Source organism: Ammospiza caudacuta, chromosome 25 (assembly GCF_027887145.1).
Source record: "Ammospiza caudacuta isolate bAmmCau1 chromosome 25, bAmmCau1.pri, whole genome shotgun sequence".
NCBI classification, from domain to species: domain Eukaryota; kingdom Metazoa; phylum Chordata; class Aves; order Passeriformes; family Passerellidae; genus Ammospiza; species Ammospiza caudacuta.
Window position 1 is genome coordinate 6654246 of NC_080617.1, and position 22055 is coordinate 6676300.

General features: G+C 58.1%; 2 protein-coding genes across 5 annotated transcripts; both read right to left on the reverse strand.

Moving 5' to 3' along the window:
- Positions 1-195: 195 nt before the first annotated feature.
- Positions 196-14773, reverse strand: TRIT1 (tRNA isopentenyltransferase 1). 4 transcript variants are annotated; one of them, XR_009275681.1, is made up of 13 exons: positions 14607-14773; positions 8748-8890; positions 8287-8383; positions 7968-8116; positions 7032-7174; positions 6640-6751; positions 6452-6564; positions 5435-5512; positions 3870-3979; positions 3445-3559; positions 3217-3329; positions 2855-2976; positions 196-774 (listed from the first exon to the last, which is right to left on the reverse strand). XR_009275681.1 is itself a non-coding variant. In XM_058819757.1 (11 exons), the coding sequence occupies exons 1-11, from the start codon at positions 14760-14762 to the stop codon at positions 644-646; spliced, it is 1347 nt and encodes a 448-aa protein (XP_058675740.1). In that variant the 5' UTR covers positions 14763-14773; the 3' UTR covers positions 196-643. The 4 variants fall into 4 exon arrangements, 2 of the variants coding, with proteins under 2 accessions (XP_058675740.1, XP_058675742.1); XR_009275682.1 differs by lacking the exon at positions 3217-3329 and having other exon boundaries at positions 653-774; XM_058819757.1 differs by lacking the exons at positions 2855-2976; positions 3217-3329.
- Positions 14774-16997: 2224 nt separating this feature from the next.
- On the reverse strand, positions 16998-21405 carry MYCL (MYCL proto-oncogene, bHLH transcription factor). Its single transcript, XM_058819715.1, has 2 exons — positions 20901-21405; positions 16998-18685 (listed from the first exon to the last, which is right to left on the reverse strand). The coding sequence occupies exons 1-2, from the start codon at positions 21403-21405 to the stop codon at positions 18120-18122; spliced, it is 1071 nt and encodes a 356-aa protein (XP_058675698.1). The 3' UTR covers positions 16998-18119.
- Positions 21406-22055: the final 650 nt, after the last annotated feature.

Genomic DNA, 22055 nt, shown 5'->3' on the forward strand with positions numbered 1-22055 from the left:
CCTGCACCTGCTGTGTGCACAGGGCTCCCTGCCCCCACCAGGCTGGGAACATCTGCTCAGCTCCCCCAGGAGCTGTGGAAAAGGTGACTGGGAGAAGGAACCAGATCTCCTGCCCTGTGCCCAGAGCAGGGAACAGGAGCCAGGTAGAATCAGAGAGCAAGGAAACCGCGCTTGTTAACAGGGAGGGGAACCCACAATAATCCTGCAGCTTTATTTGCATGTAAAAGAACAAAAAAAAAAAATATCCTCTCCACAATAAAGGCAGGCAGAGCTGGCTCGGCTCCGGAGCTGCACCCCCGGCCAAGCTGGAGGAGTCGGGGTATTTCTGTCTCTGAGATCCACACAACCACAGAGCAGCAGCTCAGCCATTCCAAGGATGCAGCCCTGGCAGGAATTCACACTTTGCATGGGAGGAGGCTCCCAGCAGCCTTGCCCCGGGGCCCAGCCCGTTCCAGGCAGGGCTGGGGGAGCATGGGAACACAGCGGGATGAGCCCACATGAAGAGGATCCCATGCAGCCTTTGCTGTCACACACCTGCCTCACCCCCAAAAAAAAATGACTCAGCTCCTTGGTTCAAGGCTGCCCAGCACTAAGGAGCTTCCTCTCCGTGCGGGTGGATGCACAGCTGCTCCCTTTTCCAGCCCTAAGGCACGGGCAGGCTGCCATCCTCGTCCGAGGTCTCTGTGTCCCCACTGTCCCCCACGGTCCCTCCGGATGCCTCCAGCTTCCTCCTCTTCTTCAGGTGGTGCAGGTGGGATTTGGAACGCGTGTGAGCTGGAGGAAGAGGCAAACAGAGCCTTTAATCTGTGGAATTTGGAGGAGGAAGCAGCCAAACCCCCCCCACGCAGGGCAGAGCACCCTCCCTTGCCAGCACAATTCACTCCCAGAGAAAAGCAAATTCCCAAACCCTGCCCTGGACACTTCCAGGCCAAGCTATCAGGGCTCAGAAGAGGACAAAGGAAGAACTGAGAGAGGGGAAAATGCTGGTTCTGTGCAAGCAGAAGATTCCAGGCTGTCAGTGCCAGCCTCTCCAGGGAAGAGGGAATGTGCTTCCCAAGAGGTGCCACTCTGCAGGCTGCAGGTGAGGTTGTGCAACTCCCTGCTCCCCATGGAGAGCTGCCAGGATGGTTTGTAGGACTGGATCCCTGCACCACAGCACTGGCAAGATGCTGTGCATCCTACAGGACAGCCAGGGAAAAGCCTGGAGCAGAATTAAACTGAATAACTCCAGGGCAGTGCCCCAGCCATGAGAGCAGTGCAGCAGGAATCAGATGGGAACAGAGGGGTAATCCCAGGGATTCAGCTTGGAGCAGCAGGAGCTGCATTTCTCCATGAAATCACATCCTTAAGGACAGCCAAACCTCCTTATCAGCGGTTTTATCTCAGGGGAGGCTTTGTCTGACCATCTTGGCGGGGTGGTTTTGCCTTTTCCAAGAGATCAGAGCAGCAATTAAAGCACAAACTTTTCCAGCAGGGCCTTAATTAAATGAGGGTATGTGCTCTGCTGAATCAAGGCCCTCAGGTGTTTTCCAGCCATTCTTTTTCTGCCAAAGGATGAAATCACATGCAAAGCTGCTGCTTTATCACAATGCTGGAGGGTCACCCTCACCCTGAGATAAAGTCTCACCTCCTGCAATTTGTCACAAGCAACACCAAAGCTACAGTGGCTGAGGAAGTGCCAATTGCTGCTGCTGTCTGGGAGTTGTGCTCTTCAAGTCCATATAAATTGTAAAATTACAATTTTAAAATCCCCCAGAGCCAGCAGGGTGCTGGGAAAGCAGTTCCCAAAACTCGCTGTCACCTGACCTAAGCAAACAGAGCAGAGTGCAGATCCACCCAGTTCCCACCACTGTTTTCAACTTCCTTTTTTTCCATTTTGCAGGCTTTGGAGCGTTTTTCTCCCACCATCTGTGGATCTGAGCCCAGTTCAGCTGGATACAGAGAATAACAGCTGGTCTGGGCTGAGGGAGGCACTGTCACCATTTATTGGTGTCTGGGGTGACATCCCTAAGGACATGAAGGGATTTAGGGGGACCCCACTCAGTCACAGAACTTTCTAGACCTAAAGGATGCCAGAGACCCCGAGAGTTTTCAGTTCTGGACAAACAGAGCTCCTTCAAAGCACCTCCTGAGGCAGCTGAGATAAAACAACAACTGCACTTAACTGATCTCACTGCAAGGAGCCTCCCCCAAAGAGCAGCTCCAGCCTTTGCTTTCAGCACTTCCCTGCCACATCCAGGAATAAGCAACTCCTTCAAACCCAACAACCTGGGAAATTTATCTTTGGTTGTGTCTCAGCTGCTTGTTTTGGCTGGGGCAGAGTTGGTTTCCCTCCCAGCAGCCGCTCTGGGGCTGTGTTTGGATCCGTGCTGAGCGCAGGGTTGATAACTCGGGGATGTTTGGTTGTTGCTGGGAGCTGTGGAACTGAGTCAAGGCCTTTTCTGCTCCTCACAGCAACACAGAGGGGGCTGGGGGTGCACAGGGGGGTGGAGGGGACACAGCTGACCCCAGCTTACCCCAGGCCATGCAGCTCACGCATCCTGGGGGAAGGAAAGGGGGGCACATGGGGATGACGGCATTTGTCATCCCAAAGTCATGTCAGATGTGATGGAGCCCAGTTTTCCTGGGGAAGGCTGAGCATCCGCCCAACCATGGCAGGCAGTGAATTAATTCCTAGTTTTGCTTTGCTTTCTCTATTAAACTTTAACTCAACCCACCAATTTTCTCACTTTCACCCTTTTGCAATCCTCTCTCCCAGAGACAGAGAGTGGGGGAGTGGCTGTGGGGGGCTCAGATGCTGGGGTTAAACCATGACCCTGCACATCCTGTACTTGGGCAACACATGGAGATTTACCAGTTTCATTTCTGCAGCCAGTTTCTCCATGACTTTTTGTTTCTGGTTCTCAGCATGAGCCTCCCAGCACAGATAAATTCACTGACTTAATCTGATTCCAGCTGAGCTCTTTTAAAGTAGGTCTATGGAAAACAGAAAATCCCTTTCTATTACAGCTAGGAATAGTTTAAAAAGAAAAAAAAAACAACACACACACAAAAGTAGGAAATATTAGAGCTGAACTATTAGAAACATGAAATTTTCATTTACACAACAGAATTTTAGAGGAGAGAGATTTGCTCTGTGCTTTTTCAAGAAGCATCCAGAGTGTTGTGAAGGACCAGGAGCCCTGATAAACACAGCAGCTCTCAGATGCCACATACAGATCTCTGGCGTGATGCTCTCTGTGTTTTCTGGGTGCTGGGAAGGGAGGGAAGCCCAGGGCAGGAGGGAATCCTGACAGATGGTTCCTGTGGCACAGCTCCTGCAAACAACCCTTGAGAGGCCAGGATCATGAGCTGGGGGTCACCTGGCCACAGGGCAGCTGCTCCAGCAGCCCAGAGAAGCTCAGCCCTCCCAGGTGCCCCCCCTGTGCCCTGTGAGGGCCCTACCTGCCCACTCCCTGTCGCCGATGATGAGCCTGGCACAGAGCTCGCACACGCGATGGCTCCGCTTGTTCTCCTCGTCCTGCTCCATCCTCAGGGGCTCTGCCGGGGGCTCACGGCCCTGCACATCAAATAATGCCTCAGGTTGGGCTCTGACACCAAAACTTGCCTGTGTTCACTCTCATAGAGGTTGGGATGGGAGCTTGGCAGGCTCTGACACAGGTTGGCAAGGCAGAGAGCAGAGTTTTGCCATGTGCAGCACCGGGCATTAGGGAAAATGCTCAGCTGAGACAACAAATGTACCACTGCAAGGAAATGCCAAGGTTGGGCATGGGGACAGCCAGCCCTGCTCCAGAGACAGGCTGTGTGCCAAGTGAGGGGGCCTGGAGACCACAGAGAGGTCAGCCAGTCAAAGCCCAGCTCCCCAGTACCTGGATGAAGCTCTCCACGATCTCCAGGGCAGGTTTCAGCACATCCTCCTCCCAGCGCTGCACATCAGACACCTCCAAGCCATAAACTGGGGGCACGTTGGGCCCAGGACCTACAGAAACACCACAGGGCAGCTCAGCACCAGAAACCCTCAGCACCCCCTCCCAGAACCCAGGGGGAGCAGAGGGATCTGCTTTTTCCTATCAGCACTCAGAACCAACAGCACCAGGCTGTCCAGAGCCAAAATTCCCTCCTGCAAGCAGCAGGAACACCTCAGGACTCAGGGAAGCATCTTCACAGCTGGCTGCCCTTGTGAGAATGTTCTGGAACGTGAGCATGCCAGCAGCCCATCACAACAAGCAGCAGCTCAGCCCAGCCCTGGTGCACAGGAGGCTGGGAGGATGAAAGAGCTGGATCCAGGCACAAAGGCTGACAAGGAGATGCAGGCAGGGAGCCTGGACGAGGGATCTGAGCGTGCAGATCCCCGCTCAGAGCTGGAACTGACTGTGCAGGGGCTGATGCTCCTAATGACAAGGGACAGCTTCACAGCCACCCTTCTGGCCTGCCCTGGCCCAATGCCAGGACACAGGGCACTGGCTGCAGCCAGGAGAGGGTGAAACAGCTGCCAGCAGAGAGCACCTGCTCCCTGGGTGACCTGGCTGCTCTCCATGGCTCACCTGCCCTCCACGGGCACCTGGCTGTCCCTGCCTGGACAAAGCCATCAAAGGCTCCACGTGCCAGTCCCCAGCAGGTGCTGCTTTTATTGCTGTGCCCCTGCCAGGCCCATCTGAAGCACACCTGCCACCAGAAAGGTGAGCTGAGCCCACTCTGCCAAAACCCCTGCGCCTCCTTCAAAGTCCTTCTTTTCTTGACTCGAGTTTCTCCCTGCCTTCTCTTTATTTTTTTTTTTACCATTATTTATTTTATTGTTGTTTTGCCCCTACTGAGCACCTTTCAACAAGTGCCCGGCTCCCAGCTGCTGCTGCTGGCCCTGCTCCAAGGCTGGGGCTGGGCTGGGGAAGTCCTGCTGGCTCCGTGCCACCGCACAGAGCACGGCCTGGGCTGGGAGCAGCCACGGGGCTGCTGCTCCTAATCTGGAGGGCAGCTGTCAAATGGGCTTTGCTCCCTGCCAGGAGCATGTGTGGGTGCGTGGGGACCCCCTCCCTGAGCCCCTCAGGAGCATGTGGCAGGATAAGCTGCAGGGATGTTGCGACCATCATCATCGTCATCATCATCTAACAGTGCCTGACATGGGGCTGAGAATCTGCTTGGGATTTATCCCTCCTGATGGCTGGGAGGGGATGGGGTGCAGGGGTACAGGGGACAGAGTGGTTCTTGAGTGTCTGGGATGAGAGGCTGTGAGCAGGACACATCAGGAGGGGCAGGAGATCCACTCTGCAACCCAAACTAGCGGGAAGGAATTGGGGTTGGCAGAGCCCCGTCGGTGGATGGGGACACTGAGTGGCTCCTGGAGGGTCTGGTCGGGAGCAGACCCCCAAACACAGGCTGTCCCAAAGCCCCAGAGTCCCCTGTGGGGCATGAGCAGAGCTGGGAGCAGAGGACTCACGTTTCAGGAAGCGGTTCCGGACCCATTTGTTCTGCCTCCGGGCGTATCTCTTGGTCACCTGCTTCAGGGCCTGGATCCCTTTGGAACAGGGGATTAAACAGAAGAAATAAACCCCAAAGGTCAGTGACAAGAGGCTGTCAGCTCCAGGGTAAGGAAATCACACAAGAAAGAAATTTGTGCTGGGTGGCACCATGAGAATTATTTTTACTGTCTGTGCCTGCACTGAGAAGAGGCTGGACAAGGTATCCCAAATATCCCTGAATAAACAGAGGGTGCAAAGAGCCCTCCACCCTGAAGCTTTAGCAGGTAGGACATCCTGTTCAAGTGCTGCACTGCTCTCATAATGCCCAATTCCCTGCACAAATGGAGCCCAGGACTGCTCATCCCACCCAGCAGAGGATTTTACCACTCTACAACTGCTCAGTATTTAGTACCAGGCTTATCAAATCCCTCCTAATCATCTCCTGAGCAGACACAACAAGTTCCTCCTGCATCAGACTTGTTTTCAAACCTTTTATCATTTCTGTGGTTTCTTCAGTCTCTTCTTCCACACTGAACCCTCCCTGGCACGGATGGACTTTGCCTGGGCCCTCCCTGTGTGGAGAGCAGCTCCCCTCCAACATGAGCCCAGCCATTCCAGAATAACACAGCACCAAAGGGATGATCCCTGCTGACTGATCCCCACACTCCTCACCGCCACAGAGCTGCTGACATGCTGAGTTCTGCTTCATTCCTCTTCTCCAGCCCTGCTCTCCACAGCTGGGATTCCATCACCCAGGTGGACCTGCTCCAGCTCCCAAGTCACCTGTACCCTGTGCACCCTGCAAGGAGCCCTGAGGGGAGGGAAGGGCTGCTCTGGGTGTGCTCAGAGATGCTCTCCAATCACTGGAAAACGAGTCCCTGCCCCTCTGGGCTGCCAGAAGTGGGAAATGCAGAGAGAAAGGTGCACCTGGGGCTGTGACCTGGGTTTAGAGCACCTTGTGGTGTCACCTGGTGCACACAGGGTGTTCCCCTCACCTTTCTCCAGCAGCAGGGCACTGGTCTCGGGTGAGCAACTCCCTTCACTGACGAGGAACTCGTGGAATTCCTTGAAGCCAATGGACTGGAAGATGCCGTGCTGGTAATCCTGCCTGGAGAACCAAAGGCAGGGTCACGGTGGGAGACCTCCAGAGGGAGGAGCAGAGGGGATCTGGCTGCTCACCCACCGGTTCTCTGCCACCTTCTGCTGGTTGTAGCGGCGGTGGAAGTCGCGCAGCTCCTCCAGCAGCCCTGCAGCCAGCATGTCATCCACCCTCTTCTCCAGCCGTGCATCCAGAGCTGCAGGAGGAGAGCAGGACACGCTGAGCCATGGGGAGCCATGCCCTGGAGGGCTGCACAGCCTTGCCAGGACAGGAGGCAGCACTGCCAGGACAAGAGCCAGCAGTGCCAGGACAAGAGCCAGCAGTGCCAGGCTGCTGCTCCACCTGAGGAAGGCAGAGCCTGGCAGTTCTGTGTCACACCCACTGCTGCCAGAGGAATTGCTGCCTTCTCCAGGGAGGAGGCTGGGGCAGGAGCAGGGAGTGAGCCCTTCCCCAGCCAGCCAGGAGCCCGCTCTCACCTGCCTGGTCTGCGTGGAGCCACAGGATGCAGGAATGTGGGTATTTCAGGGGCCCACCTAAGGGCCCCCCACCTTCCTCCTGCTGCTGCTGGTGCAGGATTTCGCTGTGGGGGATCCCTGTCTCTTCAAACACTTGCAGGCTCCTGGAAGCAGAGGCACACAGAGCTCAGAGGCTGGGTGAGAACGAGCGCTCCCATTCCCCCAGCAGCCCCGGGGGCTCCAGCAGAGGGAACCGCAGACACTGCCGAGATCCAACCCTCCCATGTGGGGCGAGGGCAGGGCCCAGCCCCATCCCGTGCCCGGCATCCACGCACACCCAGCTCCTGGGGCTGCAGCGCTGGCACCCGAGGAGCCCAGAGCACAGCCGCCCACTCCTGCCTGGCACAGGGACAAGTCCTGCAGGGGACAGGGATCTGGCTCCAGCCCTGCCCTTTCCAGCCAGGCAGGGCTGCAGGGAAGGGAGACCAGCGCTGAGATGCTGCTGTGGAGCTGTGCCCAGCCCGGGCAGGGAGGGAGCTGTGCTGCTGCCTCACCCTCCATCCCCCTGCACCGTGCGAATGGGGTGGGCGGTGTTCTGCTCCCCGGGGCCAGGGCTCGGCTGGGACGGAGCAGCAAGCCTGGTCTTGCTGCCGTGCTGTTCCCACAGAGCTCAGCTATGTTACTCAGCCAGCAGGGCAGCTTGCTCTTTAAATAGCTCCAGACAAACCCTCTGCTGCTGGGGCACGGAGCAGGAGCAGCCCCAGAGCACAGCCCAGCACCCCAAAGGCAGCTCAGGCTGGGGCTGTGTGGCCAAAGGGCTCAGATCCCAGGGAGTGCCCAGCACCAAGAACCCAGGAGCACCCACTGGGGTGGGAATGCTCATCCTGCCGTGCTCCCAGGCACACAATTCCCTCAGGAAGGGGTGAGGGGTGCTGGGCCCTGGCACCCCAAGCTCACCTGGCCACCTTGCGCTTGTCGTGGGGGTGCAGCTTGGCCGCCATCTCTGGGTCCACCTGGCTCAGGCGCCGATGGAGTTCAGCACTGTCCAGCTGCTCCAGCTCCACTTTCCTGTCACTCTCCAGCCTGGGGGCACTGCTGGGCTTCTCCTGCGGGGCACAGGACAGCCCTGAACCAAGCAACACGATCCCCCATAGCCATGGGGTTCTCCTTGCCCCTTTAGGTTCTCCTTGCCCCTCTCCAGTTGCCAAATTGCAGAAGTCTGCCCTAAACATAGATTTAATCCTTTCCCAAAGGGATTCACAGCCCCCCACAGTACCTTGGTGTTGATAAGGACCTTCCAGAGCAGGGACTCGATGTAGTAGTTAGTTCCTCCCACAACTATGGGGATCTTGTCCCGGGCAAAGATATCTTCAATGTGCCAGAGTCAAGGAGCAGAAGCAGAGATCAGAGCAGGAGGAAGGCTGTGGGAGCAGCAGTCTGGGGCTCAGATCCCACTCTCCCAGCTCCAGGGAAGCAGTGAGGCTGCAGGACAGGGTTAGAGGTGTCCCTCATCTCTCATTACTCTCTGTCACCTCCAGAACTCAGGGACACCCCAGGACTGCCAGGGAGGACAACACTCAGCACAGGGCAAAAGAAGCCCCAAGCCCCTCTCACCAGCAGAATCCTCTGGAAAAAGAGAGTCAGCTGGGATGTGGAGAGCCCAAACATGGATCCCTCTGGCCATGGAGGGGGGAAGCCCATCCCTGCTCAGCCAGGCAGGCTGCAGCATGACAGGATATCAGAGGCACGGCTTTGTCCCTGAAATCCACCACGGTGTAGTTGGAGACAAGGGGATCCACAAAGCTGATCATGTGGTGTCTGCAGAGACACTGCTCCTGAGGGGAAACCTTGTTGGTGATGATGTCCAAGCCCTTGTACACCTGGGGAAGAGAAGAGCGTGTCCTTCACCTCTGTGTCCTGTGAGAGCTGCACTGACCCCTTCCCCATGTCCCAGCCACCCCTCCCAGCCCTGCTGGGGCAGCACAGGCAGGGCACAGCAAGGACACGTGCCACGTTCAGGCAGGGCAGCAGGAATGCTGCCAACACCTGCCAGCTCCTGCCAGGGCTGAGCTGCCTCTCTCTGCTGTTTGTTCCTGCCCACGGGAGATGAACCGTGGAGTCCAACCGCTCGTGAAGCTTTCCTGCTTTGACACAAGCCTGTAATGAGGGGTGGGAGGGCTGATTGAGCTCTTGGACAGTGCAGCCAGAGCCTTGGCAGTGTCACCAGCCTGGCACAGAGCCCCAAAATTAGGGCCTCTGAGCTGCCACCCCCTCATCTGCTGCTGCAGGTAAAAGCTCAGGTGTGCTGCTCTCCAGGCACAGCACAGATCCTCGTGGGGACAAGGATCACTGCTTCCTGCCACACAGAGCACATTCCAGGCAGGAGAAGTGAGCACAGCTCCTCACCCTGCTCCCCATGCAAACACAACCCTCCTCAGCACAGCCAGCTCACAGTGGGGCACATAAAGCCTCTGTGTCCAGCCCAGCTCTGTGCTGTGTCCAGGACTCAGCAGGAGGTGGCAAAGGAGGTGCTTTGGAAGGATGTGTTTAGTTCTCAGAGCCTTCCTGCTTAACAGAAGTCTCCCAGCATGGGATAAACCGGGATGATGGGGAAAAGGACTGGAAATGGCTGTACTCATTTCCTCCTCCATCCCACCCCAGCCAGACTACAAGAAATAAATTTCCCCTTAATCCCCTCTGAGAAGCTGCCAAGCCTCCTGCTGCAGCGTGGCCTCCACCCACTGCTCCCCTGGTCCCAGACAGGAGGACAAGGTGACACGGAGGTGACCCACGGGCAGCAGGCACAGAGGGATGAGGTTAGTGGAGCAGGGAAGCCCGAGCCCTGCCTGGAGCAGTCATGCCAGGAGCTGCTGGAGCTGCTGAACCAGCTCTGCTCCCACCTTGCTCAACTGCAGCCCTGGGAGAGCCAGGCCTGGCTCCTGCTCCCATCCCACCCCATCCCAAAAGGCTGCCCCAGGGGGCAGGAAGCGAGGGGGAGAGGGAGGGCAAGCAAAGCCTGCAGAAAGGCAGCAGCCCCAGGGCACGGTGAGCAGGCAGGACGGGCCCACAGGCAGCTCTGCCAACGTGCCCCGTGGCTGTGGGCAGCTTATTGATCCCTGGGCTGGCAGCTCCATTCAACACCGGCTCCAGCACGCACAGAAAGGCTTTGAATTCAGCGAGCTTTGGCTGCCTGCCTGCTCTCCCCATTCCCAACCCTCCAGCTCCTCCAATTCCCCCTGCCTGCCTGCAATCCCAGCAAACACAGAGGGCTGACAGGCTGCTCAGAGTCAGCCAGCAGCTCCCAGTGCCCTGCACGGGCACATCCAGGACACAGAACCCAGGACACAGAACCCAGGCTGCCATCCCTGAACACATCCAGGACACAGAACCCAGGCTGCCATCCCTGAACACATCCAGGACACAGAACCCAGGCTGCCATCCCTGGGCACATCCAGGACACAGAACCCAGGCTGCCATCCCCAAGCACATCCAGGACACAGAACCCAGGCTGCCATCCCTGGGCACATCCAGGACACAGAACCCAGGCTGTGATCCCCAAGCACATCCAGGACACAGAACCCAGGCTGCCATCCCTGGGCACATCCAGGACACAGAACCCAGGCTGCCATCCCCAGCTTCTCCTGCAGATTAAACACCCAGAGCCTCCTGGAATATCTGGCAACAAGGGGAGGAATGGAGTGTCAGTGTGTGGGCTGGCAGGAAACAAAGGCAGCCTTTTACACACAGGCAGTAAGCCCCGAGAAGGTTTCCACCAGCTGGCTGTCGGCAGGGCCTCGCACCGAGACGTCCTCCTGACACTCATTTCTATTTTCAGCCAGCGGCTCAGATAAGCCTTTGTTGCTTTCTAAGGCCCCAAAACAGATTAGCAGCAGCCTGGAGCAGCCGGGCTCCGAGACACACGGAGCACAAGGCAGCACTAAAGATGCTTAGCCTTGAGGGCATCCTCCCGCCTCTGCCTGAGCCCCTGTGCAGGGCTGTTAGGGTAGAGCTGCCCCTGTGGAAAAGGTGGGGAAACTGAGGCAGGACATAAAAACCATCATGATTTTCAGGATCTGCAGGCCTGGGAAGGGCAGGCTCTCCCAAATCTTCGTTCTGCCACTCATTCCGAACTCTGTCACCACCATCCTCACCCTGAGTGCAGCGAGTGTAAGAGGTGACATGACAGACTCAAACACATCCAGGCCATCTATGGCCAGGAAAACATCAGGATTTCACAGGGGCCATGCTGGAGAGGGGCATGGAGGACCCAAACTAAGGAGAGCACGATTGACTCCCTACCCTGATCCCCGCAAAGTCTCTGAAGATATCCAGACTCCACACATTGACTGGCAAGTGTGTGCTACAGCAACTGCATCACCATCCCAAGGGAGAAATCCAGAAGGGACAGTGGGATCTAGAAGGGACAGTGGGATCCAGAAGGGACAGTGGGATCCAGAAGGAACAGTGGGATACAGAAGGGACACTGGGATCCAGAAGGGACACTGGGATCCAGAAGGCACAGTGGGATCATGACTGGATGGGGCCCTCCTCAAGCTGGCACAGGGATCCCTGCATGTTCACTGCCAGGAATGAAGAAACACGACTGCCTTCACCCTGCCTGGCTCCCCAAGGAATTATTTACTCCTCAACCAAACTCACTGGGATGACAAACAGCAACAGAAAGGACAAAAAGAAAGATTAAGAGGCCAGCAGATTAACCAGAGCTCCTGAGCTGCAAGCAGGCAGCAGTTAAGTCTGTAATTTGAGCGCAGCGACTCAGAGCCATGACGAAAACACCCTGGAGATGGATAGAGGGGTGCCTGTGTGTGGGAACAGGTGGGCTCAGGGCTCCCCAGCCCCTTCCCCAGCCTGGCTCCCGCTCCAGCAGCTGCCCCAAAACACTGCCAGCATTTGTCAGCGCTGCTCAGAGCCCAGCAATGAATGCACAGAGGGGGCTCAGGGCGACACGGTCGCTGGCAGCTGTCAATCCCCGAGCAGCAATGGGATTTCCAAACCCCGGCAAGTCTCCTGCGAGGACAGCAGAGGCAGCCCTGCGTGGCAGGGGGACGGGGCGCGGGGAACAAAGGCAGGGAGAAAGGAGCCCCGGCTGGGGGGCACCGGGGGCCGCCCCTCCTCGGCAGCACGCTGCATTACGGGATAAAGCAGCCGAGCTGCCGGGCCCTGGCTCCACAGTCACGCTAGAATGAGATTAAAAGGAAAGCAGGACAAGAGCCACTGGAGCCTGGATGCCTTCGGGCGCCTGCAGCAGGGTCCTCCCTGCACTGCCTGCATTCCCATGGTGGGGCCTGAAAGGAGCAGGGCACAGAACACACGCTCCGAAACATCCACCAGCACATTCAGCTCCGAAACATCCACCAGTGGGGATTCAGCTCCTAAATATCCACCAGTGGGGATTCAGCTCCTGAATATCCACCAGCAGAGATACAGCTCCTAAATATCCACAAGCAAAGATTCAGCTCCTAAATATCCACCAGCAGATTCAGCTCTAAACATCCACCAGTGGGGATTCAGCTCTAAACATCCACCAGCAGAGATACAGCTCCTAAATATCCACTAGTGGAGATTCAGCTCTACACATCCACCAGTGGGAATTCAGCTCCTAAACATCCACCTGTGGGGATTCAGCTCTAAACATCCATCAGCAGAGATACAGCTCCTTAACATCTACCAGTAGAGATTCAGCTCTAAACATCCACTAGTGGGGATTCAGCTCTAAATATCCACCAGTGGGGATTCATCTCCTAAACATCCACCACTGGAAATTTAGCTCCGAAACATCCACGAGCAGATTCAGCTCCTAAACATCCACCAGCAGAGATTCAGGTCCTGAACATCCACCAGAATCTCAGCAGCAGAGATTCAGCTCCTAAACACCCACCAGCAGACATTCAGGAGGTTCCAAGCACACCTGCAGAGCTCAGGATGCAGCAGCAGCCTCGTGGCTGGCATGGGCCAAGCCAGCAGCCACTTCTGCAATATTAAAGATGGGCAAAGCTCCTGCTCTTCACGTCTTGCCCTCTCAGGATTTCAGTTCGGCTCAAACATCACTCTTTCCCCAAGAGATTAAGGGAAATATTGCATGAAATTACTTTCATGATTGCTTGCCCCAAATTCAGGAGAGTGAGGTTTTAAATTTAGCTCAGCGGCACACAAAGAGTGACCAGGAAACAGGGAGGTAAGCACAGGACAGCAGGAATTGATCTCTGAGCAGCACAAAGGGTGTTGCTGGCAGAAAACACCTTTTTATAGAATAATAAACACATTTAACATTAAACTTGATGGAAAGTTCACGCCCTATAGGAAGTGAACAGTGAAAGTGTGAATCAGTAAGGAAAATATTTTGCTAAACAACAGCAAAATTGTTTTTCTTGTGGTGGCTGAAATGTCCATCCTGTAACAAAGCTCTTGTAGCTGAACAAAATTAAGACCAAAAAAATGAATTTTGGCTCCTTGCTGTTGACTTATCCCAATGACACAACTGATATATTCCACACTGCTGCTTGCAGTGAGATAAGACCACAGACACAGTCACTGGCAAGTAAAAAATATAATTTTTAATGCTCTTCCTCAAATCTCTTTGTGTCCCTTTGCTGATGCCAGAGGACACCACCCTGTGTGTTCCTCACTACCAAGTTACTCCAGCTGCTGCCTCCCCTTACTCAACCCTTTACACCTCTCTGCAGCTTCTGGAGGGTTAAAATTCCAAAAGGTGAATTTATTGGGGATGGGGAGGTTTAAACAAACACTTTGAACAAACTCTGCAGTTTTGGTTGTGTTCAGAGCCCACAGGGCAGGGAGGGGATAGAGAGGCATTGTCACAGGAACCAAACAACTGCCCAGTAGGATGGGAACTGGGACTGGGAAACCGGGGACAGGACAGGGACACAGGGACAGGGACACTGGGACAGGGACACTGGGACAGGGACACTGGAGCTGAGAATGGGGCACCAGGATGGGTTTCAGGACAAGGACACAGGGAACAGGCCAAGGATATGGCGACAGGACAGGGATACAGGGACAGGGGCACTGGGAACAGGACAGGGATCCTGGAGCTGGCACAGGGGCAGCAAGATGGGTTCCAGGGCTGTGATGGGAGCACAGGGAAGAGGACAGGGACACTGGGGACAGGACAGGGACACTGGGAGCACATTGAACGGGCAGCCTCCATCCCGTGGGCCCTCCCTTATACGCTCCCTTATACGAGCCCGGAGGAACCGGAGGGAACCTGCCCGGAGCCTCCAGGGCTGAGCTTCTCCAGGCCCCGACCGGGCCCTGCTGCTCCTCCAGGCCCAGATCGGACTTCCTCCGGTGCAGGCCTGGAGGCCCCCGGTGCAGGCCAGACCTCCCTCGGTACAGCTCGGAGCCCTCCCGGTGCAGCTCGGAGCCCTCCCGGTGCAGCTCGGAGCCCTCCCGGTACAGCTCGGAGCCCTCCCGGTGCAGCCCAGGCCGCCCCCGGTAGAGGCCGAGCCGCCTCCCAGCACCCCGGCCCAGGCGCAGGCCCCGCCGGGCTCCGCTCGCGGCTCCTCCCGGCGCAGGCCCCGCCGCGGCCTCCCCGGTGCCCGGCGCCGGCCGTACCTGCATGGAGTCGGCGCTGACGATCTCCCCGCCGAGGCGCAGCCCGAGCTGCAGCGCCAGCGCCGATTTCCCGGTGCCGGTGGCGCCCAGGATCACCACGAGCGGCCGCGGCGGCCGCGGGGCCCGGCCCAGGCACAGCGCGGCCGCCGCCGCCATGGCCCGGCCGGGATCGGGGACGGGCGGGACGGGGGCGGGCCGGGGCCGGGGCCGCCCGCGGGGAGGACGGGGCCGGGCCCCGAGCTCCGTGCGCCGCTGCCCGCCCGGGATCCTCTCCCCAGCTTCCTCCGTGTGCCCCCGCTCCGTGCCCCGGGTCCCCACAGCCAGCCCGGTCCCCTCCCGGTGTCCCGGGTGCCCAAACCCATCCCCACTCCCGGGCCGTTTTCGGGCCCCCCGTCACCCCCCAGAGCCCCTCACGGCCTTGCCCACGCGTGGGGCTCTGCCCCGTGGTCCCTTTTTGAGGACCGGGTGGGAATGATGCTGTTGCCCTAGCAACGGGGCAAAGCATGGGGAGCGGGGCTGTTGCCATAGCAACGGGGCAGAGTAGGATGCTGCGCGGGGGCTGCTGCCATGGCAACGGAGAGGAGCGTGTTGCCGTGGCGACCGCGGCTTCCAGTGAGGCTCGTCCTTCCCATCGCCACGGCAACAGGAGGGGATGGGGAGCGGGCACTGTCCCCGTGGCAACAGCGGGGAGGAAGAAGGGGAGCCCGTTGCCATGGCACCTCCGCGGTGCTGCTCTCCCTGGCAACACGCATCCCTCGCCATGGCAACAGCGAGAGGGAGGCTGCGGGCCGGGGGGGTGCGGGCAGCCGGCCCCCCTCGGCAGGGAAGGGATTATCGCCGCCTCGGGAAACTGTCCTAAAAATTTGCCAGCCCAGGCGTGAAGGCGGCATCGTGCCCACAACAGCCCCGGGCCAGCGCAGGGATGGGAGGGAAATGTGGTGGGCAAGCAGGAGTGGTTTGGGGGGTACAGCAAAGAGCAGGGTGTTAGCAGGGCAGTGTGCATTAAAAAAAATAACAAATTCAGGCCCTGGCAGTGCAGACTTGTGATGATTGCAGCTGACACTCACGAATTGCAGTGCTGAACAAGCGAGAAGGAAAGCCCTGTGTGCTTATTTTCTTCACTTCACAGCACTGTCAGTCTCCTTCCCTCATCCTGACCGTGACAATATGAGAGGAGACACGTGCTCCAGTAACCAGGGAAGTTTCAGGTAGATGCACACGAGTGCAGGCTTTAGGCAGGGGAACTCAAAGGTGTTTACAAACTGCAGCTCAGTCCTTCAGTTTGCTTTGGGCTTTGGGGACATGTCCTGCTCAGGCTCAGGCTGTGGATGTGCTCATCTGCACTTCCAAGAAAGATAATTAATGATTTAAACTTCCTAGGTACCTTCAGCACAAAAAGAAAAAACCCAATTTGTTAAAAACCTTCTCATGAGGGTCACCTTGAGCTGAGAAAGGAGGAGAGACTGCGAGTGTGAGTGTCACAAAACCACAACAAAAATAAACCGTTTGTGGGGCTGCTGCATCTGGGCTGTGCCTCCTGCGCATGGGCGAGGTGTCAGATTTAGGTCACCCCGCTCCCTGGTTAAGCTGTGGGTCATGGGAGCACCTTTTAATGCAGCTCTGAAAGGCTGTGACACCGTGTGATGCGACACAGAGCGTGAAACGCTGCTGGAAACCAAGGGATGGGTGTTTTAAGGGCTGCTGTGTGGCACCATTGCTGTTTAAGGCTGGTTTTCCCCCGGTGATCGAGGCTCCAGCAGCAGCTCCTGGCTCCTGAGTCCTCAGCAGTAACATAATCCCACATCCCTCCTGCATTTAGAGTCAGACTTTTGCTGCCAGGACAAAGGAAACCCAAACGTGTCAGGTTTGGGGGCAGCAGGGGGAACACACGTATATATAATTTCACCCACTTGGCAGGTCTGGGATGTGGAGCTCTCTGGAAGTGAGGGGATTGCATTCCCCTCTCCCTATAGGGTTACTGCCAGACACAGCCCCAGCCCTGACCTGTGGGGCAGTGATCACCCCACACCCCCTGCCCCAAACCCCATTAGGGGGGGGTTTCAGTTACATCAAAGCCTTCTCCCAGCCCAGCCTGGGCTCTCTGCCCTTCCTTGCCACTAAAACCACTTAAAAGGAGGAAAAATAATCCAGGGGATTCATTTCCCTGGCCCCACCACCACGACCACTTCTTCTTCAAGGGCAGGGAGAAAACCAGGACAAAGAGCTCAGTCTTGGTGCAGCTGAGCCTTGGGGACAAAATAGATTAATTAATTTTTATTAATGTCCAGGACACCCCAAAAACCAGGGGCCAGAGCAGCCTCCCCCCCCAGGAGCACCAAGGTGATGCATGGAAACCCACAGCATGGAAAAAGCCAACCCAGGCTGTTGCAAACTTATTTATTTATGAAGTATGAGGTAATGAAGAAAGTGCTAAATCCAACCAGTGTTAACTCTAACAGTTCTCAGCAGGTCAGCGGGGACCCCAGGGTGCCATCCTGTGGGACCACCCCTGCCAGCACCCCTGGGAGGGGACAGGGGACTGTGCCACCCCCATACCCCCCCCAGACTGGGCAGCAGGAGGGCACAGGGAAGGCAGAGCAGCCCCCAAGGCTTTGCTGGGGATTTTAAGTGGCTGCTGGCGAAAGAGAACTCACAAAGGTGGGAAAAGGGGTCACAAGGATGCTCACAAGGGTGGGAAAGGGATAAAAATTCCCTGTTATTGCAAATGGGTGGTTTGGAGAGCTGCAAGGGGGGTGAATGGCCTCTGCGAGGACTCAGCCCCTTCCTGATCTCCCTAAAGTGCAGCAGGACTGAGCCCTCCCCCACAGCAGGAAATCCCCCTTTAAAAAAAAAAAAAAAGTTTTTATATATTTATATATATATAAAAAAGCAAACTCTTTACCAAATACTTCTCAAAAAAGTGGTACAAAAATACAGTATAAAAACACAGCCTCCAGTATAAGACTCGCAGTTACAGCAGCAGAGTTTCTAGAACGTAAAAATCCAGGACCAGCTACTGCGTGAAGTGACACAGGGAAGTGAGGTACGGTCCAGCCGAGCCAGGGGGTGCTCTGAGAGGCACATCCTGCCATCAGCATCCAGGGGATCTCTCCAGAGGTGAGCCCCGTGCTGGGCTCTGGGTCTGCCTGATTCCAGGAGCCAAGGCAGATGTGGTTGCTTGGGGTTTTTTAGGGCTGGTGGATGCCCAGGGTCAGCTCCCAGCGATGCTGTTGGTGGCAGATGGCAGAGAGGGGGAATAAATTTGAGCTCTCGAACTGGAGCAGTCACTGAGGAAGCTTCACAGCAGGGACAAGGGAAACCTTGGAACACCCAATGCCAGGAACCAACCCCAGGTAGGTGACGCTGTTGGGGTCGCTGCTGTGGACCCATTCCCACATGCTCCAGCCCCCGGGGCCAACAGTTCCACAAGCAACCAAAAAATTAAAAAAAAAATGTGCAAATTGAGAAGGAGCTGGGGGTTTGTGGGGACCAGGATGGGGGGCACACGGCGTGCTAGTGCCCCTTAAGGTGAGCAATCCGTTTGAGCAGCTGGGTCTGGCGCAGCTGCAGCTGCCGCTTCTCGGCCGCCATCCTCCTCTCGGCGCTGATGAGGGACTGCAGGTACTCGGAGGATTTGCTCAGGATCACCACTTTGGGGGTCTTGGGGCAGCTGGCCAGCCCGGGCACCTGGTCCCTGAGGGCCAGGAAGCGCGAGCGCAGGTCGTTGCGCCGCTTGCGCTCCAGGTAATTGTGGTTTTTCCTCTTGGCCACGTCCTCGCTGTCCGAGCCGGGGCTGCTGCTGGGTTTGGGCAAGCCGGGCTCGGGCAGGGGCACGGCAGGGGTCGGCTCCACGCTGCTGGGGGGTTCATCCTGCTCCTGGTGCTGCTGGGGGCACTCGGGAGGCGGGCAGGGCTCCGGGGGCGAGCGGGCGGCGTAGTTGTGCTGCTGCTGGTGCACGGAGATGTGGAAACGCTTCATGCACGGGTCCAGGGGGTCGGCACGGAGCGTGATGGTGACTGGCTTCCTCAGGCTGAGAGATTGCCTCTTGTCCACCGTCACCACGTCGATCTCTTCACCTTCTGCTCCCGTGGAAAAGAAAGAACAAATCCCTGTCAGTCACCTTTTGTCACCTTCCTACAGCTCCCTGGAAAATGTCCCCGCTAAAGTTTGGTCATGCACTGCAAACTCTGCGACCTCCAGAAGCCTTCTCCCAGCCCAGCCTGGGCTCTCTGCCCTTCCTTGCCACTTAAAAGGAGGAAAAATAGAAATCCAGCAGGGATTGAGTGATTAAAGCGCCCCTTCAATACCATCACGTAGGAAGGAGCGGAATTCCCTCCCTGTTTCATGCGCCTGGTCCCCCAAAAAGGGACTGGGGGGCTTTACTTCCACCTCACTTCAGCACCAGGAGCAACATGTGTTCATCATAAAGGATCATCAGGAAAGAAACACCCGAGGTGGGGGGAACTGGAGGAGCAGGATGCTGGGACAGCCTGGTTCCAAAGTTCATCCTGGTCGGGCGCTTTCATGGCCCATTGGAATTGTAAATGAGGGATATAAGGGCAGAAGTAGCCTTTGTTCCCCTCGGCCGCAGCTTCCCACCTCGCTGACTTGCTACTTTTCACAAGCGATAAAGCCCATTCAGCCCCGGCGTCCCGGGGACAGAGGGGACAATCCCCCACTGTGCTGGGAGGGAGCGAGAGGTGAAGAGGTCCCTACAGCAGCCTCTGAACCTCAAAGGCATCTCAAGCCCAGGAACAGGAAGACCTAAATAAGGCATAATTGGTCCCATTCTGCCTGTTGGCACTGCTGCTGTCCCATCCCAGTGGCTTTGGGGACAGCGAGGTGAGCAGGCTCCAGACACATCCGCTGGGATTGCTCTCACTTTAGGGGATGGGCCTCCAGCTTTTTTTCCTAAGTTTTGGGGGAAAACACAGCCACTTACTAAAGGTTGAGATGCTCAAACCCTCACCAGCATCGTGGGCAGAGGCCTGGCCCTACTCCCCTGTGAGAGTGCCAGTTTTGGGCTTCCTGATAGTGATCCCAGCCGATCCCCAAACCCTCCAGGCTTTGGGGTTCATCCAGGAAGCCCAAACCCCCCGATATTGGAGCTCCAGGGCTTGGGGACACTCATCAGTGTCACAACCCCCGTACACACACACGCTCATTAATAAAACTAATCCCGCCTAGCCCCGCCTCTCGCAGCCTCCCATTGGCTGTCCCAAAGGGCCGGCCGGCTGTTCTGCCATCCCATTGGTCCGCGCTCCCGTCCATCAGCGCTGTCCCTCTCATTGTTTGCAATCTGTTGCTTTTTGTTCGGCGCCCACGTGGCGCGGCCGGACCCCTCCGGGACCCCCTCGGTACCGGGACCCCCGCGGCATCCCCGCGGCCCCTGGAGGCCCCCGCATATTTGGGTTAAGCCTCTTAACGCCCGCGACCTGGCTTACAGTGTCCGGGCTACTAATGGCATTAAGCCCCGCGCCGTGACTCACCGGCGCAGGTGGCGGCCACCGAAAGATTTATTAACGGGGTCACGGCACCGCGGCCGCGCTCCCACGGCAGCTCCGGGAGCCACGGAAACAACGCGCGGGCCCCGGCGGGGCTGCGGGGCTGTGCAGAGCCGCAGGGCGTTTGTAAATAACACCGAAAATTGGGGGGAAAATAGAGAGATGCGGGGCAGCGGCACCGCACTGCCCTTGTGGCGAGTTCGGGGGTGAACCCCGTGTGAACACCGGCACGCACCCCACGCGGGACAGACAGACAGACGTGCCCCGGGGCTGGGCTGGGACACGCCACAACCGGGGCGGCTGTTCCTGCCCGTCCTACCGAGCCGCCGCCCCGGGGGACGCGCCGCTGCTCCCAGACCTGCTGTCCCCAGGGCATAGTTTGCCTTTTGTCCCGAGGGAAGCGCGTCCCGGGTGGGCCGTGGGAGGAAGAAGAGGGAGCGGCCGAATTCCCGGGCCGGGCAGAGCGCGGTGCGGCGCTCAGAGCCCCAAAGTTCGCGCGGCGAGATGCAAACTTGCCCTTCAACCTCCCCACGAGGCTCCCGTGGGGCCGGGAGCAGGGAAAGGGAGCTCCAGACCCCCACGCAAGAACCGGAGGGAGCCCCGAGAGGGACGGGGAGTTGCGGAGCAGAAACCCCGCGGGGAAGGGGAACGGCCGAGCCCGCTTTGTTCGTGGGGCCGGGACCGGGGCTCGCTCGGAGGCTCAACAAAGGCGCAGCCGGGCTGGGAGGCTCCCTGCACACACACACGTGTGCGGACACGCGTGTTCCCCACGCCGGGCTCCAGCTCTTACCGGAGTCGCTCTGGCCCTCGGAGCCCGAGGATGCGGGGATCTTGCTCTCGGCCAGCGGGCAGAGGAACACGGCGGCGGGATCCACGCACTCGCTGACGGAGCTGCCCAAGCCGAAATCCTGCGCGAAGGACGGCTTGTGCGGCGTGGCTCTCTGCGTGCCCGTGGAAAGTTTCTCTGTCATCGCCTTCTCCAGCCTCTCCCGCGCTGAGAAACCGCTCCACATGCAATCCTTGAGGATGAACGCGCTCAGGTTGCCGAAGATCTGCCCCGTGCCTATGAGATACTCCGGCTCTTCCCCGGCCAGGCAGTACCGGGAGAGCCATCCCGGCCGCTCCTCCGGCCCCGAGCATCCCCCCTTGTCCCCGGGAGTACCCAGCGGGGACAGCGGGGGCGTGGGCACCAGCTCGAACTTCTTCCAGATGTCCTCGCTGGGCGCCGTGGAGCGGTGGAAATCCTCCAGGGCGTCGTGATCGTAGAAGTAGTGCTGGTACGAGTCAAACTCCATCTCGGCTCGCTGGAAAAGGGGGCGGCCGTCGGGAGAACGGGCGCTCAGGAGAGGGGCAGCCCCAGGGATGAGGGGGGACCCCCACCCCGGCGCCAGCCCCCGAGCCGGGACCGCGGGCGCATTGTTCCCCCGCTCTTATAGCCCGGCCGCGCAGCACGGCCCCGCCCCCGCCAATCGCCGCGCGATTATTTGCATAAAGGGCGTGGTCATGCTCAGAGCCCCGCCCCCTATGGGATACCGTGAGGGGGTCGCGCTGTCCCCCCGGTGTCGCTACCGGGGATGCTCGTGGGGTTGTGGATCAGCAGCCCCCCCCGTGCGCTGGGCTGGGGGCTCCTCGCTGCTCCCGGGGGCTCCCAGCGCCGTCCTTGGCCCCCCAGGAGGGGCAGGGTTTGGGGGATCCCCCTCTGCAAGCGCTGGGGAGGGACACGCAGCTGTGCCACCCGCCCGAGGATAAGGGCAAAGCCAGCTGGGGAAGAGGCGACAAGTGACAAGGAGGCATCATCTGCTGGCCGGGACGGTTTTTGAGGGCTCTTTCTCATCTGCTTGGCTGCCACCCCCCCGCAGCTCACAGCACAGGCAGGAGAATGGCTCAGCATGGGCAGCACTGGGGTCGCTCAGTGCTCGTGTCCAGCTCAGGGTGCCACCCTGGA

Excerpts from the sequence above, each read along its gene's own strand:
- TRIT1 (XM_058819757.1), bottom strand. The coding sequence starts at position 14,762 with ATGGCGGCGGCGGCCGCGCTGTGCCTGGGCCGGGCCCCGCGGCCGCCG. Across the intron at positions 8,891-14,606 it reads TCAGCGCCGACTCCATGCAG|GTGTACAAGGGCTTGGACAT; the intron begins GTACGGCCGGCG and ends TCTCTTCCCCAG. Across the intron at positions 6,752-7,031 it reads GCTCCACGCAGACCAGGCAG|CTCTGGATGCACGGCTGGAG; the intron begins GTGAGAGCGGGC and ends CTCCTCCTGCAG.
- MYCL (XM_058819715.1), bottom strand. The coding sequence starts at position 21,405 with ATGGAGTTTGACTCGTACCAGCACTACTTCTACGATCACGACGCCCTG. Across the intron at positions 18,686-20,900 it reads CGAGGGCCAGAGCGACTCCG|AAGGTGAAGAGATCGACGTG; the intron begins GTAAGAGCTGGA and ends CCACGGGAGCAG.